Source organism: Phaethon aethereus, assembly GCF_964289735.1.
Source record: "Phaethon aethereus genome assembly, chromosome: 6".
Lineage (NCBI taxonomy): Eukaryota > Metazoa > Chordata > Aves > Phaethontiformes > Phaethontidae > Phaethon > Phaethon aethereus.
In genome coordinates this window covers 18,772,534-18,788,530 of record NC_138580.1, presented here as the reverse complement: position 1 = coordinate 18,788,530, position 15,997 = coordinate 18,772,534, and the positions used below count along the sequence as shown (strand labels likewise).

At 42.0% G+C, this 15,997-nt stretch overlaps 1 protein-coding gene across 1 annotated transcript in view; it reads right to left on the bottom strand.

Annotated features, from left to right (window-relative positions):
• The window catches only part of LOC309406576 (unconventional myosin-X-like), a gene marked incomplete at its 3' end in the record, with an annotated part of 56,876 nt that overhangs the window by 15,056 nt on the left and 25,823 nt on the right, over nucleotides 1-15,997 (bottom strand). The window contains exons 14-21 of the mRNA XM_082001841.1: nucleotides 13,542-13,847; nucleotides 9,433-9,472; nucleotides 7,129-7,908; nucleotides 4,903-5,026; nucleotides 4,181-4,424; nucleotides 3,276-3,371; nucleotides 1,522-1,615; nucleotides 855-910 (exon numbers count right to left, since the gene is read on the bottom strand). Coding sequence (XP_081857967.1) covers nucleotides 855-910; nucleotides 1,522-1,615; nucleotides 3,276-3,371; nucleotides 4,181-4,424; nucleotides 4,903-5,026; nucleotides 7,129-7,908; nucleotides 9,433-9,472; nucleotides 13,542-13,847 — 1,740 coding nt within the window. The remainder of the gene's footprint in view (nucleotides 1-854; nucleotides 911-1,521; nucleotides 1,616-3,275; nucleotides 3,372-4,180; nucleotides 4,425-4,902; nucleotides 5,027-7,128; nucleotides 7,909-9,432; nucleotides 9,473-13,541; nucleotides 13,848-15,997) is intronic.

The following is a 15,997-nucleotide window of genomic DNA, read 5'->3' as shown; positions in this document are numbered from 1 at the left end:
TGGAATTTGTTTAACGTTGATTCAAACATTGATACTCCAGAAGAATGTACCTCAGCAGATGCATGAACAAATTTTGACTCTTCAGCTTACTATTTGTGCCTAGTTTTTTACTATGAGGGGCCCAGGCTGACAGCTGGCTAAAAGATCAACGAAATCTTAAGTTTGCTACTGAGATATGCGTTTTGTAAACTAGTAACCCCAAAGTCCTGGCAACCTGTGTGAGAAAAAAAACAGACCACAAAGGTAAATAACTTAATAGCTAACAGTTTACTTCAACACTGTAGTAAGAATCTTTGCCCTAGCTGAACCTGTTAACACTGTCGGAAATAATTAAATGTTAACGTAAAGCGATAAGAAATGACCACAATCTCTTCTCTGAAACTAACCAATCTGAGAACTAAAGGTCTGTGCTCCGTTGCATTGCAAGTATTTCAAGAAGAGTACAGATTTCTAAATTAATCCATTATTCTTCCACAATGCTGTTTCTTTCCCATAAATTTACAAGATTAACCCCAAATTACTCTGTTGAAAAACTGGAAGTGCTGCTTTTGCTGGACATTTTTGTTCAGTGATAATAATAGGTAAGAGTACAATTTCTTGACATTGAGATTATGCTGTTTCCACTTTTAAGAGGGAAAGGAAAAACTCTCACATGAAGAAAATACATGTGTGAACTTCATGCCTGTTAAGTGACATAGCTTGAAACAAGTTAAAGACTTCAGTTATATTTATTTGCTTGGAGATAAATTCTTATGAGTTTAAACAATTGCAAACCCCAAAGGAAAACTGGACCTATCCACAAAAATATGTTAGAGAGTTTCTGAACTAAGAGATGGTCAGGTTGCTGTACATACCTATCAGGATTGTCTGAGGCACAGACAGAGTCAATAAGGCCAACATCCAGGGTTCCCTGTACAGTGAGAAAGGAACAGATAGCAGGAATTGCTTGCATCTTAAATTACATTCTCCTTCATGAATAGGATTGGAACTGAAAACATTCTTCTGAATTCCAGTAGCTTGAGTAGAAGTGAACATATGAGAAAGGCACGAGTGAGTCATCTTTGCTCCCTAAACAGCATGACAAGACGTGCAAGGGCACCACAGGACTGGAGGAAAAAGAGCTACAAATTTCCAGAGAGCATTATGAAGGTCTGAAATAGCCTTTGCTAGTATCTCAGTACTAGCAAAACATATAATACATTGTTCTTCCCAACTGCATATCTTCTGTCTGGAATAACTGTGATCCAGACTAGTCCCAATAATCCCATCCAAAGACATTTTTATCTGCATGAGGCAGCCCCCGTCTTCCCCTCAAACCAAAGGGAGCTATTGGTGCTCTCACCACCCACCACAAGCGCCATGTTCCCCATTGCTTACCCTCTTTTCTATCAGCTTTGCTGTTCCTTTATAATAATTGTCCAACTTTCTTATACTGCTCATAAACTACAGCACTGCAAGTGCTGTAGAAACATGTGCAAAACAGTTAAACACAGAGGGCTCTAAGCATGCACAGTAACTCACCACAGCATTCTTTGGATTGGCCTGTTCATCTTGCATTTCCCTCAGCTGCTGCACTGTAGCGCTGTGTACTCGGCTCAGGACATTAAACCAACCGCTGGCAATCAAAACAGACTGAAAGTTAAGATTTGGGTAGTGAAGCTAGCTCTAGAATCTGATCAAGGAACTTGGAAAGCCGCCTGTGGGAAAATTTCTTCATTCACAATTTCCTGAGGACTATGCTACAAAATATCTCTTGGGCTGATCATACCAGACTCTAATGTCTTCCTTCCTCCTTATTTATCCATGAAAATTCTGTGCACGTTCTCCAACCCACTGACAGCTGCTCCTGCAAAATCCACTTTTCTACTTGCTATTCAAGGAACTGTAAGCAGACAGTGGCCTTACCAGGGAGCACACATCAGCATACTGAGAAAACCATACAGCGGTTGTAAAGACAGGGTCAGTTGGGAATCTTCCTGGACTACAGTCCTAGTGACGCCTGGGAGCCTTCTTAAGTAGTCTCTCTCTGGTCTGCTCATAAACTTGAAAGTCATATGGCTGTCAAACAATCATGGGGTTTTTTTATAAGTTAATTTGGAGTTAAATTATTTGTCTGTGAAAGGGCTTCTCGTTACAGACATATCTGGAGGCTAACCTCTGTTGCAAAACAAACAGATTATTATCTGCAGCTTCCAGTGAGATCAGCAAACATCTAGACTTCATGGAGGATTCTCAAATTGGATACTCTACGACATCTGCTAATCTGCCCTTTGCTAGTGCAAGTGTTGGTGCTTTCTTCTCCCTCAGAACAGAGACTTATATGGCATTGACAGAGGCCACATTTGGTTTACACTCACCCTAGCAATTCTGCAATGTTATCTTAGGGCGTGCCTATTCCCGTTGTGGAAGTTCTGGGTTAAGAAGTTACTGTTTCTTCAGCTACTGCCCCTTGAATTTGCCCGTTTCTTATTCATGTTGCTGTTCTTTAGTCTATTTCTGTCATTTCTTTGTGTCCAAACATTTTCCCCCTTCCTCTCTCTACACTCAAATGAAATAACAACAGACCCTAAGTAACTTCACAGAATCAGATTAAAGTAGATCAGAGAAACAGTTACACTGGCTGGGCTGAGAAAGCAGAAACCTTGGTCAGAGTGGGAAAAGGGAGAAGATGCAAGCAGCTACGGACAGTAACCTCTTAACTTGGCTTTGCATAGCCAGAACAGGTTGTCCAACCTGCCCTTAAACTGATTCCCACTGCCTGGCCAGGACAACACGGAAGGGCATGAGTCATTTGTTTGCTTTGCACTGCGAAGATTTTATCAGATGACACTACAGACTCTGATAAACTCCAGCCTTTTCTCTGTCTCCTGGATAAAACCCAGCTGCTCTCGCAATCATTTACAGACAACATGAATAGACTTTTTGTTTGATTCAAGATTCCATTTAATAAATAAATCAGCTATTAGATGTTCCAGTTTATATTAAGGTTTTGTGTGTCTCCTGAAGTAACCCTTGAATTCAGCATGCTCACAGACACATAAAAAGGTAGCAGTCCTCTGACTGACTGGTAGACTGAACCACCATCTCAGTAGCTGCAACAGGGAGTCCCCGAAGTAGGTGGTGGTACCTCCCAGTAAGGACAAAATGACACACTGGAATGAAACCTCTCTTTTCTCCAGCAAAAGGGAAGTGATTGTGTTTTCCAGGTTCTCCCATGAGTAGTTGGGTCAGACTCGCACTGAATGAAGCAAACCTAACAAAACTCCCTCTTATACCTGGCATCTTCTGGTGACTCTGCGACAATGTGATAAACTCTGTCTTCTGTCACAATGTCCAAGGCATTCTCCTTTTCATGAATGTCCACAATCTCCCTGCAACACAGCAAATCACAAGAGACAAAACTGAAAACCTTTTACACGCATAAATTCCATCTGGCCAATTTTTTTCACATCATACCATTCCACATACAGAAAGGAAATCACTGGTTCAGATGGCTTGTAACTACGACAGAAATACAAAATTCCTCTAATACACACTAAGACTTTTAGGGTCGCCTTAAAAAGATTTGTACAGTTAATCTACCACAAAAGCAAAGCTTAAAGTGTTAAATGGATTTTCTTCAAGACACCAGCAGACTAGATTGAAGAAGACCTAACAGGGAGGATGATATAGAGGCCTGTTTACAAAGGCAGGTGTGCCACTCTTTTTGGCACTTTACAGGCCCACGTAACGGTAAATAGGTGACTAGTCCCCCTTCCTTACAGCAGGAGCTGAGGAACTGGCTATGGCAGCAAAAAGAGCATTCCGGGCTCAGGAAAAGGCATAGTACATGCTGCCAAATTCAAATCCCGCTGTGAGCTTCATACCACCTCCGTGAAATGCCTGGAAGAAGCCAGGAAACAGATGGAGTCAGGGCAGGGGAGAATGCATGGGGTATGTACTTAATTAGCCCCTCATGGTCTGACTTCATCCATGGCTTGGAAAGAGCTTCTGCCGGATTATGAAATGCAAGACTGGAAAAAGAACTATCAAGTAATTCCAAACTCCCTCCAGAGTAAAACTAGAAGCTCTAGTTGTCTTTTCCTTCCCTTACTGTGAGAGCTCCATAGGCCAAAGAACCCTTCATTATTGATTCAGAGAGTGAACGCTAGGGATCAAAAGGATTTATTTCTTCACTCACTTTGCCCTTCTGATATCAATTGTCCCCTTCAACTTTTCCTCGCTATCATTCTCAAAGTACATCAGCTTGGATTCTCGAAGCACAAACCAACGGCGTTTCCAGTTGCGGCGTGAAAGTGTTGACATGCCTCCACCTTTTTTATAGAGCCAGCCTGACTTCAGTGCCTCTTGCTTGGTGCGGAACCACATGAAGGCCTCGTTCTTCAGAACACACCAGCGCCGCCTCCACGGGTTCATGAGACCTCCTGCAAAGCAAGGGAGCAAGATTTCATCAGACATGCAACAAGGGCCATGTTTTCATGCTGATCCTGCTTCATGGACCCTTAGTTGCCACTTCAGTTCCTACATGAAACAAAGGACCTGAGGGAGAGAACATGGTTATGCTTAAGTCTGGACAGAGAAAAAACAGAACAAACTAGTGAAACCAACAAAAAATACAGAAGTATGTGTACTACTCAAATATTTTTGTATTGTCTTCAGTTTTGTAGCTCAGAATGAGTCATTTAAGCCCATACCAAGTGTGCACAATTACGTCTTAGTGGCAAAGATATCCAGTCTAATTCCCGACATCTACCTCCTACCTCTTTGTTTTAAAGAGGAAAAATAAAAAAGAGAGTAAACAGAGAACTAAGGGCAGATGATGATGATGATTCAGGAGAAAAAGAAGAGGAAAACAGGTTTCCTGGATTCCATCCTTCCATGGTTTTGGCTAAAGCCGCTTACCCTTCATGTAGAGATAGCTGTGAAAATAGGGTGGTCCTGAGCCATTGAAGATAGTGACTCGTCCATTACAAAACTCTTCATCTGTATCAATGTAAACATCCACTTCTTCTTCACTGTCCAGAAACTAAAGGGAAAAGAAGAAATACAGGCTACTTGGGTTCTCCTGGTCGCAGGAGGACTGAAGCAAAGTAACAAGGCTAGGGAAGTCCCATGATCAGAAGGTGCAAAACTACACATACTCCCTTTACTAAAAAAGCAATACAGTAAAACTAAAGGCTTAACAGTTTACCCATTAATGCCTAAAGCAAGAGTCTCCAGAGCATGCAATTTTCATACCAGAAAGGAGGGTGACATTCGGCAGTGGACATGGCTAGAAAACTCCAGTTACCTGCAGTAAAAAACTTCCTGTTTCAAGGCGGAGGCCACAGTCCAAAATATGACTTAATGGGATTAAGAGGGAATTTTTCATTTTACAGGATTTTTCTGATTTTTTTTTTTTTGTCAGGCATGCCAAGATGCTGGACAAGATGGAGCACTAATCTAAGCCCAGCAAGGAAATGTCTTTTGTTGGTTTGATTAGGAAAAAAAGCACATTCCAGGATAACTGAACCCTGAAAACAAAGATCTAAATTACTGAAATAATAGTACAGGATTTACTCATCCCTATTCTCCAACTAATGGCCCTCAGCCATAAGAAAGTACTTCACACATGAAATCCCAAATTACCCTATCATTTCCTTTACCTTAAATACAACTTCCTTTCATCAGCTTTGTTAATTTAATACTAATGAAGGCAGCTCCTTAGACCTTTTCCTTCCTCAGATGCATGTTGCTTCTGTTCATTTTTCCTTTCTGTCCTCTCTGTGTGACCCCTCTGTGCTCCTCTGTTGTCTCATTCCTGTTCCACTCATTCATTCTCCCTCTCTTGCCATTAAGTTTCAAAAAGCAGGTACTCTTGGATCAGCAGCTGCTGATGGGATCTTGACCCAGCTGCAGTTCTCTCTTCCTGTGGCTCATGCCATGACATGGTATCAACCAGATTTTTCATGAGTCTTACTCACTGAGGAGCCCAATAAAATCCTCCACACTTCTATTTACACTTTTAAGAGGAATGGTAGAAACTGGCCCAGGCTGTGACAGAATAATTCATGACTTGAAGATTACCTGACAGTGATCTGTGAGTACCTGCCCACAGAGAAAGTACCTTTACTCAAGCAGATAGCATCATAAAAAATTCTGATGGCTGGCAGCTGACATTAGGGAAATGCAAACAGGAAAAACCATGCAACTTTTTAAGAAGGGTCACAATCTGCCATTGGAAAAGAATAGCAAAGGAAGCAAACTGAATTCCTTAAAAAAAGAAAAAAAAATCAATCATTTTCTAAAAGATATTTTGTAGTTCAAGTCTCTATTCTCAGGGACATCATTTATCTGAACTATTTTTATGGCTGTCATTGGCTTCACACCTGAACTCCTCACAAACTTATGTGGGCTTATCTGACATCCTGTTCTGTACGGGGATTTATCGTTGCATTATTAAGCAACTAGCCTGAGGGCACTCAGGAAGTCCAGAGCCTAGTGTGGGATCTAAGCTGAGATGCTTCAAGTGTGAGGCTAATAGCCCAGCTTTACTACCCTGTCATTGTCCCTGCGGTAGGAATGGTTCAGTGGTCTTGATTGCGTGCACCGAGACCCAGCCTGGATCGGCACAGTAATATCTTCGAGCCTTAGAACAGCTTAACTTGTACACAGCAGCTGAAAATAAACCCTTGACTCTGAACAATAACAGGACTAGAACAAGAGGAGTTTTAGTGATAGAAACAAATCAAACCCCAGCCTTTCCCATTTCCCCTTGTGATTGTCCACTAGAAGCTCAGGCTACTTTTGTGAAATCTCTCTGAGGCAGAACATAAACCTACAAGATACAAGTTGCCTGCTTTCAGTCTTCCTAAAAGGTGTTACATTAATATAAGGTGATGGAAACAATCTAAAATAGCCTAGGTATGTATGTGCTAGCTCGCCTATCAGTAACACTGGATAATCACAAGCCCTCTGGCCTGCAGCCTATCTATGACTCTTCCCTTTTTTTCCAAGCTGATTATTGATCTAAGTTATATATTAGTAACAATACCCAGAGCAAGCAGGCATACAGTAAGAAGGCAAGGATGTTATAAATATCAACAAAGTCACACTAATGTCCAGAAAGGTGAAGGGAGGGATTCTTACCGAGTCCAGGCTGCCACGGTTGGAGTCCAGGCTGGTACCATGGGAGTGTCTCAGACCTTCCTCACCGTTCAGAGGCTCAGCTGAGGCGCTACCTGCATCTCCACAACCATCAAACTCCTCATGGTCATAGTCAGACTCCACATCCGGGGGGGAAGTGTAAATTGTCTCTCCCACCTCTCTGCTGTTACTCCTCTGTGTATCTGAGGCGGTGCTGTAAATGCTTTCTGCTGGGTCAGATAGGGCTCTCTGCTCCTTGGGGCTAGGGGTTCTCTCTGGAGCAGAGACAACCTCTCGCACTTCCCTTTGGAGACATGAAAGGCTTGTGTCCACACCCTCCTCCGAGTAGTTATCGCTGTTTCTTGTGCTGTGCCGATTCAAGACCATCAAACTGGAAGTTGGCCGTCCTTCGTCATCGGCATGAAAACCCTCATCCACTTCTTCTTCAGCTAGCGGTGCCACCAGGCTGCAGTCAATGTTGAGTGTCCCCTCACTAGAAAGTGAGCACTCCAAGTTCTGCACACTTTCATCCAAATTGCCAAAATCCAGCAGCTCCAAGAACTCCTGTGCAACCCTAGATGCCTCCTTTTCCAGCCTCTGGATCTCTTCTTCTCGCTGTCGATTGATTTCATTCCTGGTGTTTTCACAGATGATAGACATGTGATCCTCTTTCTGTTGCTGCAACTTCTCAATCTCCTTCTCCAGTCTTAAGATCTCCTCCATCTGACGTCTCTCTTCTTCTTGCAGGGGAATATCTACCTCCACAGTCTTTACTGCTTCCACCTTAAAGAATTTATAATAGTGTTAAAGCAGTTTCTTCAACCTATATGTGTTCCTTGCCTGGATCTTTCAATCTTTCTACCTCCTGTGCTTGCCTTGTACTTCCCATCTGCAAAAAGATGACTCTAAGCACCCTATCCTTTTCTGACCAGCTTCTGCAATCATCCATGGTGTAAAAACTAAAGGTAGAACTACGGGATCTTCAGGTACCTCCTTTTTTCCTTCCTCCTTTCTGATTCGTACAAAGTAGCTCACTGGGATCAGCGAATTTTTAGAAAAGCCTCTCTGTCTGCTGCTCCTGTTACAGCCCTTTGTACACTACTACTTGGATAAAACATTATGAAATTCCATCTTCTCTTTTTGAATTTTCTCACACACATACAGGAGAAAGCAACTATACACAAATACATACATGCATAGCCTGCTTAAGAGCTGAAGATTTCCCAGAAATTCATTAAAACATTTGCGGATTTCGATGCTTCCTAAGTTGGGGGTCTGACCATCAGAATCTAGGTCTGGAAGGGGTATTTGCAATGAAGCAGGACTGTATCCACTCCAACCTCACCCCACCAAAACTCCACCTGGAATTTCTGGGCATTCTTTAGCATCACTGGATGGATGATGGCTGGCTGGCTGCTGAAGACTCTGTCTTCCTCTATTCTCCACACTTAAGTAACAGGAATTTTCTAGCAAGTACACAATAATTAGAAGATAGAAGATACCAGTAACTTTCACTGATGTTTAGCTCTAAGATAAAGCCACCCTCCCCTCCATGGAGGATGTTGAAAACATACACACACACAAGAAAAAGCAAAAATAAATTCCAAAAGGATTTAATGTACTTCCTGATAGGAGTATGACAATGCAGCCAATGAATTGGCCCACTTAAGCCACAATCCTTGTTTTCTTTACAGTTACCCTGTTGCTTGCTCTCTACTTGACTCTTACTTGCGGACAAACACATTTTTATACTCTAATCCATCATCTCTTCTGAACAGAGCTGGCCTGAAACTGGGGAACAAGTGGTTTGCGAAAAGAAGTAAGAAGATACACAGCTGTTTTCACACACCTCAGGGTAGGTGGTCTGCTCTTTGATATATCAAGTACCAACAGACAATTAGATCAGTTACAAGGGGTTTATTTTAGCCATGGTAGCAGCCGTTTGCACTCTCATTTTTGCTGTTACAGGCAACAATCCAGCAAAACAGACTGTGTCGCAGAGTAGCACATCACAAGGTCATGTAATAAGCTCAAGCAGTAGAGATAAAAAAGGATGCTGCATGTTCAATACAGACATTTTCAAATAAGAACTAAGCAAGCTGGTACATGAGCCTTGAAAAAAAAAACCCACCTTGTTAACTCTATGTACCTCTGCCAAAGCCAAACACCTGCAGGTTTTGAGTGAACAAAGCCCATTTTTTAAAATAGTGTTGCCACAATAACAATATTAGCTCCAGGCGAAGCGTAAGCCATGAAGGACCCTTCACAGATACTGAGAGAAATGAAAAGAACGGCTGTTAAACTTACCTGAGCCACCTGGAGTAGCACATTCAGTTGCTCCTTTTCTCTGTTAAAAATAAGACATGAGTGTCACAGACAGACCCAGTCCTCCTACATGAGGCTTTTAGAATTACATGGATATATTTTCCCTCCATGGATAACGTTAAAATAATGTATCTGTTGTAAGTCTAATATAAAAGCTTCTGTAATTTAGTAAAAATCCAATTCTCTGGAGTTGGCATGGCCTTTGTGGATACAACAGTTTTTCCCCAAGCACTTAACTTTCAGATCAATCAGGAAATAGGATTAGTTGGAACACACTAGGAAGGACATTGGAAACAGTGACAGAAAGGCAGATCAGTTAGACTCGTGATAAATGTAAACAGAATCTTCTGAAGTACTTTATGTCTGTGGATATTAAATCAGGTTGTACATGCATAATTGACAGATATCAGGAAACTGTGGGGTTTTTTTTAAAACAGAAGAGAATTATTGCAATACCAGCAATGAATTTGTTTTGCTTTGCTTTTACTATATTAAAGCTCCCAAGAAGTTATTAAATTTTTGTACTCTGTTAAATGACTAAGCTGAGGACTTTCTATTCTGAAGACCTGGGTACTCAAGCTTGCGTAACTTTTCAGTGGCATGCAAAACCTAGTTTACTAGTAAAGGCTGTAAGAGTCAGAGTTTGTTAGTAAACATGAGTAGAGGAAAAAAAGCTATCCCAACGTGCTGCGTCTCCACTCAGATCAAAATGGTTGTACTTCAAGGGAAAGCTGTCGCTATGGCCTGTTTCTGCAATAGTGAGCACGCTACAAGCAACTGAACTAGGAGACAGACAAATGCCAGGGTCATGCGTAGGGAGCAGGGATAGGATGTGGCTGGATGAAGAGTCTGCCTCTAGCAATCACTGTGCAGCTAAATTCAGACTGGCAGTGGTAACTTTCAAATTTATAATTCAACCTCAAGCAGAACAGGAGGGCAAAAATATTTATTTCCCAGGCCTGCAGCTTTTCCCAGCCAAATTCTAAATTGCAGCTGCAAGTCACAAAAGTCTTTAAAGCTCTCACTCTTGCGCGTGCGCTCTCTCTCAAAAAATCCAGGAAATGTTTGTAAATGAAAGCTGACATAAGTGAGATCCAGATGGTTCCAACTCTACTGAAAGATCTCTAACAGTAGTTATGAGCTAAATAACTGCCTTAAATGATATGAGAGTTCAAGAAGCAGAGCCATTTTAAAACAAATCAAGAATACCACCTACAATCTACACACTAATCCCTGCAACTGTTCCTCGCATTTTTCAGACCTCTGATATTTCTTGCTGCTTTCCATCCATCTCCAAGTGATCCACATTCTTCCTGAAATGTGATACCCAAAACTAGGGACAGTGCCGAGCGGAAGAGGAGAAACACCCCACATCTTACAGAAACTATCTTATTTATAGACAGCATTTACTTTCTCCTCTCACACAGCATGACACTGGTGACTAATACTCAACTTAGCCTCCAGGCCTTCTTCCTGCTGTTGAAGCAGGCATTCCTCCTTTTCTCTCTGTGCATTTGATTATTCCTAACTGTAGATCTGCATATGTCTGTATTGAATGTTATCATATGTTTTTCAGACCATTTTTTTAATTTGCAAAAATTATTTGAATTGTAATCCTGCCTAGCTATATACTTACAGCCCCTCACCAGATGGTTTTGTCTGCAAATTTAATCAGGATACTCATATTTCCTCATCCAACTTATTACGAAGACATTGCACTAGTACCATATCCAGTACAGACCACGGAAGAATCCCATTCAAGAGTTCTCTCCTACTTAACAAAAACCTACTATTGTTTACTGATTAAAATGCAATAATACAGTGCAGTAAAACCAAAAATCCTAGTCTTGTTTCATCTACTTTTTTCCAAACCACATTCCTTATAGTGTCTTAAGAGTATTGTCGTAACATGTCAAAGCCCTTACCTACCCTCTGCCTACCCAAAGTCAAGTTACCTACCCTCTGTGGCTTTTCCCTACCCACAAGCCATGTCATAAGCTATCACAGAAGGAACAGATAACTTTAATGCTGTTTGTTCTTCAGAAATTCACGCTGGCTCTTAACTCCTTTATCAAGCATTCACAACTGTTTGATTATTCGTTTCAGTATCTTCCTGAAATTGAGGTTAGGCTGACTGGTCCACAGTTCCCTCATTCTTCCTTTTCCCATTTTAAAAGGGGATCGTTATACGTTTGGAATTTTCCAGTTTTATGGAAAGTCCACGGCTATCCACAAAGGAGAAGAAAAAGAATAGCTACTGATTCAAACTGCTTCAGCCGGTTCTCAAAGTACCCAAACATTAATTTCACCAAGTCTGGCTGAGTTCTTTGTAATCTGATTTATCTGAGCATTCTCTAACCTTTTATTTTCCTGATAGGTTCTGAATTCTTGCACATCTGTGCTAATTGTATTTGGTATCCAACAGCTAAGGCTTTTGGGGAAGAGAAATAAAAATAGCATCAAATACCTCAGCTTTCTCAACACTGTAATATTTTCTTCATGTTGAACAGTAGACCAAATTACTTTATGCCTCCCTTTTACTAACAGCGTATGCACAATAACTGCATGCCAACTTTTAGTTCATCATAGCTCATTTTGCATCTTGGTCCTTCTAATTTTGTCTCTGCATGTTTGTTGGGTTTTTTTGCTTGTTCTCAGTAGATTAGCTGATTTGTAATTGCTCTGGACTTCCACCTCATTTTTGAGGTCAAATGGAAGTTCCGGATTTAGCCAAGCTCATCTGCTAGTGCCTTTTTGGCTTCTCACTCTGAATAAAGCCATCTGACATCAAGTAGAAAATGAAAGCAAAATGAGCAGTTCACCTGATTCCTAGAAACACTGACACTTCTTTACAATGATGCTGGGATCAACATGTCTTTATGGGCTGGGAACTTGAGAGCAGAGGCAGAAACACTCTAGAACAAATAAGCTAAATAGGTCCTTTTATCTAAAACTAGGTAGGGACAAGCTCTACTTAGTACAATGAGGACTTTAGACCTAAGAGAGCATCCATAGCATATGATATATTCAAACTAGTTACTGACATTCTGAACTGGCACAGCTTCATGTTGCTGATGAGGCTATTGAAAATTGACGTATCGATAAAATGGAGCTTTCAGTGACGTTCAACATATTACTTGACCCAACTGTTCATCATTGGTGTCACCGACTCCAGTTCTTGTCCCAGCAGATACATCATCCTGCTGTCTCCAGTGAAACCACAGCCAATCTCTTTCCCCTGTGACATGCTTCTTAGCCTTAGAATTTTCTGATGCTTGTCACACATCTTAATCTCCAAAGATGCAACTGCAGCACAAGTATGTAAAAAAAGCCTATAAGAAATGTAACCAACTATTAATGAAAACCTTAAAATGTCGCAGGATTATTTGTTCAGACTTAATAGAATAAGCTCACCCAGTTTGGATAGGATGTAGGTAAACATGGAGTGAACAGTAAATGATGCATGAGGTGCAGGATTCTCAATAGGTGTATTGTCACTGCTCATAGATTGTCTCTTTTTGTCACATTAGCTTTTCCTTTCTCCTCCTGATCTCTCAATATCCCTGATGAGAGATACACAGCAGCAGGAACAGGGAGAGGATGTGTATTCTTGTGAGTGTAAGAACTGCAGCAGCAGCACAGGTGCACTGCCCATCTTGCTCTCTGACCCAGCATACTGGACACACCAAGACCCATGAACTCTGGTACCTTCTCACACTGCTAATCCCTCCAAATTTTGGAAGGCCACATAAAACTTCCTTTACCACCGCAAAGGCAATGAGAAAATTATGCATCTCTGCCCAATCAGAGAAACTGCCTCCTTTCATGTACATTCCAAAACAGAAAAACACTAAACTGAGCTAAAAAGACACCAGAATTAGCTTTCCTAAAGGAAACAGCACACTCCTTTTCCACTCTGCTTTCTGTTTTGAGTTGCCCATAGTCCACCCCAACTCTGCCCCATGGCATTGGGACACTGTCTCATGCAATTGCTGTTCCAGTGTTACCATCATGCCAGTGTCCCAGACCCGCTTTTACACCTCAGCAGCTTTAGTGCCAGGGAACTATGAGTGCATGATACCATCTTGTACCTTTCTTTCACCTCTTCCTCTTCCTGTTTCCTCCTACGCTCCTCCTCTTCTTGCCATTGTCTTTCCTCTTCCTCTCTTCTGATCTGTTCTTCCTCTTCTTGCCTCCTCCTCTCCTCCACTTCCTGCTTCCGCCTGAGCTCCTGCTGCAGCAGGTGCTGGTAGAGGCTGCGAGCCAGGCGTCCACGCCAGTGCTTCTGCAGGGTGACTGCAGAGGCCTTCAGTCGCAGCAGGCTCTTCTTCCAGAAGTATGCTCGGTAGTTCTTTTGGATTATAACAACACTGGCTAGCACCTTTTGATACTTCTTCCTAAAAACAGAACCAGACACTTAATGTGCCATGAAGCAATACGTGCTTTGCATTTCCCATGCCATGGTGTACTGCCCAATCTCACCACATCCACAGAAAAATGAATTTGGGAAAGTGTTGCCCAGAAATGACACAATTTCTGTTCCTCTCCTGCCACTACCCGTAAATCACATTCTCCTCACTGTTCTCACTCCTGTATCTACCACTGATGTGTTTCCGTGGGCACCTACTTTTGTGAACACCCTCAGAGGATGAAGGACATATTTGGCACATGGAAAGAGAAGGTCCACTGGCCCAAAGTCTCCTTGCATTGCACATTGCACACATTCACTGTGCAATTAGCACAATCAGTCAGTGTGGATTTATTATAATAGAAAAATAGAAATGGCCTTACTATATGAGAACAAAGTCCCATATTGCCCCATCTTTTAAGTGGCCAAAAGCAAATTACTCCAGGAAAAGCAAAAACAGAGCAAAAATAGATCTGGTCACATTAATCTTGTATTGTTTGGGGGAAAAGACAGTGATACTACAGTATTGATTGCTGCATGTAACATTGTAACAGGCTCCCATAAACATATACTTACATTGTACAACATTTCGCTTAAACAATAATGGTATCAACATCAACATTGCTGTACTTTAAAACCAAAAAAATGGTAGGGCTCCAAAAGAAAAGAATGATCATTCAGTATTTTTGTAGTCTAGCGAAGTTCTAGAAAAGTCAGTTCTTGCCTCTGCATTACAGAATATTTTTTATCGAGGACCTGAAAAAAAAGTCACTGCTAGAAGTTTGTACATGATACACAAACTGGGCAAATAACAAAAGGGTTATTATTACACAGTAATCTAGATCAATTTGTAAGCTAGATTCAAGCAAACATTAAACAGCCAAACATAAGGTCTTCTACTGCAGAATCAAACGCCAAGCACGCCTGATGTGGGACTATGTTAGGAGGCAGCAAGTCAAAAAAGGCCACAAGGATCATCAGGTGAAGGCAAACTCCCAACACTCCCAGAAAAAAATACTACTGGGATTCTTACACTTTCAAGCAGAAATACTGCGTAGAAGGGGACTGCACTGCTACTTTTATCCTGTGTTCAGTGTTAGCATCTCCATTTCTAGAACAATGTTAGACCCCCAGGTGATTTCTGAGGAAGCAGGATTGGAACCAGAAATCCTGGTTTATAGAAAGAGAGTGCTTGCTCCATGAACTTAAGGAAGAGAAGGCAGAGGAAAGACTTGAACCCACTCAAAGTACCCCTATGTTTTGGTGGTATTTCTGTTTATCCAACGGGGGACATAACAAGATTTAATTGACCTGAAGCTGAAGTCTATTCAGGCTGGAAATAAGCGGATTTTTTTTAAGTAATTGAATATATTTAGACACCTTAATATCTTGCTGTAGGGAACTGATCATTGGTACTATTCAAATCAAAATCTTCTTTACTCCAAACCAGCATTTGCAGAGGGAAATTCTACGGGGCTGTTATGCACGATCTTGGGCCAGCAGGTTACAGTAATCCTGTGAGGTCTCGCAGTCCTAGAAAGCACTCTGAAAATAGCACAGTATTCTCATGTACCCTTTCCACAGGCCTTCTGCAACCCCCTGAGGAAAAGGCACACCTTAAAATCCCCTTCCTGGCATCAAACCCCCTTCAAATGGCAACAGGGACCCATGCTGACAGCTTGCCACCTCCCTGCACATCAGATACATCAGCCTAGTCAAGAAAATCAGGAGAGGGATGCTAACAGCAGTAGCGTGCAGAGGTCACGCTCTTTTCCAGAAGTATTAAGTCAAAGGGAGGAAGCACAGAGAAAAGAAGAGGAAAGGGAAGAGGTGATAAGAAGTGGGAGGTTTTAGATGAATTGCTCCTGGGCTGCAGTCCCCTCACCCCTGCTCCCTATGCCCTGCACATGGGGTGTGAACAGCTGCACACGCACCCTCTGCCAAGGCAGATATAAGTGCACCAAAAAGGGCACTCTGACTTTTACAAAATACATCTGCCCGAAACTCTATCGAGTGCAACATGTGCCAAGCCCTGCCCAGCTACAGGCCGTCTCTGCCTGCTAATCTGCCAGGCTGAAGTGCCCCCTCATTCCTCATGACCGCAGCCAAGCTTGCAGACGCCCTTCAGCTGGAACTGCT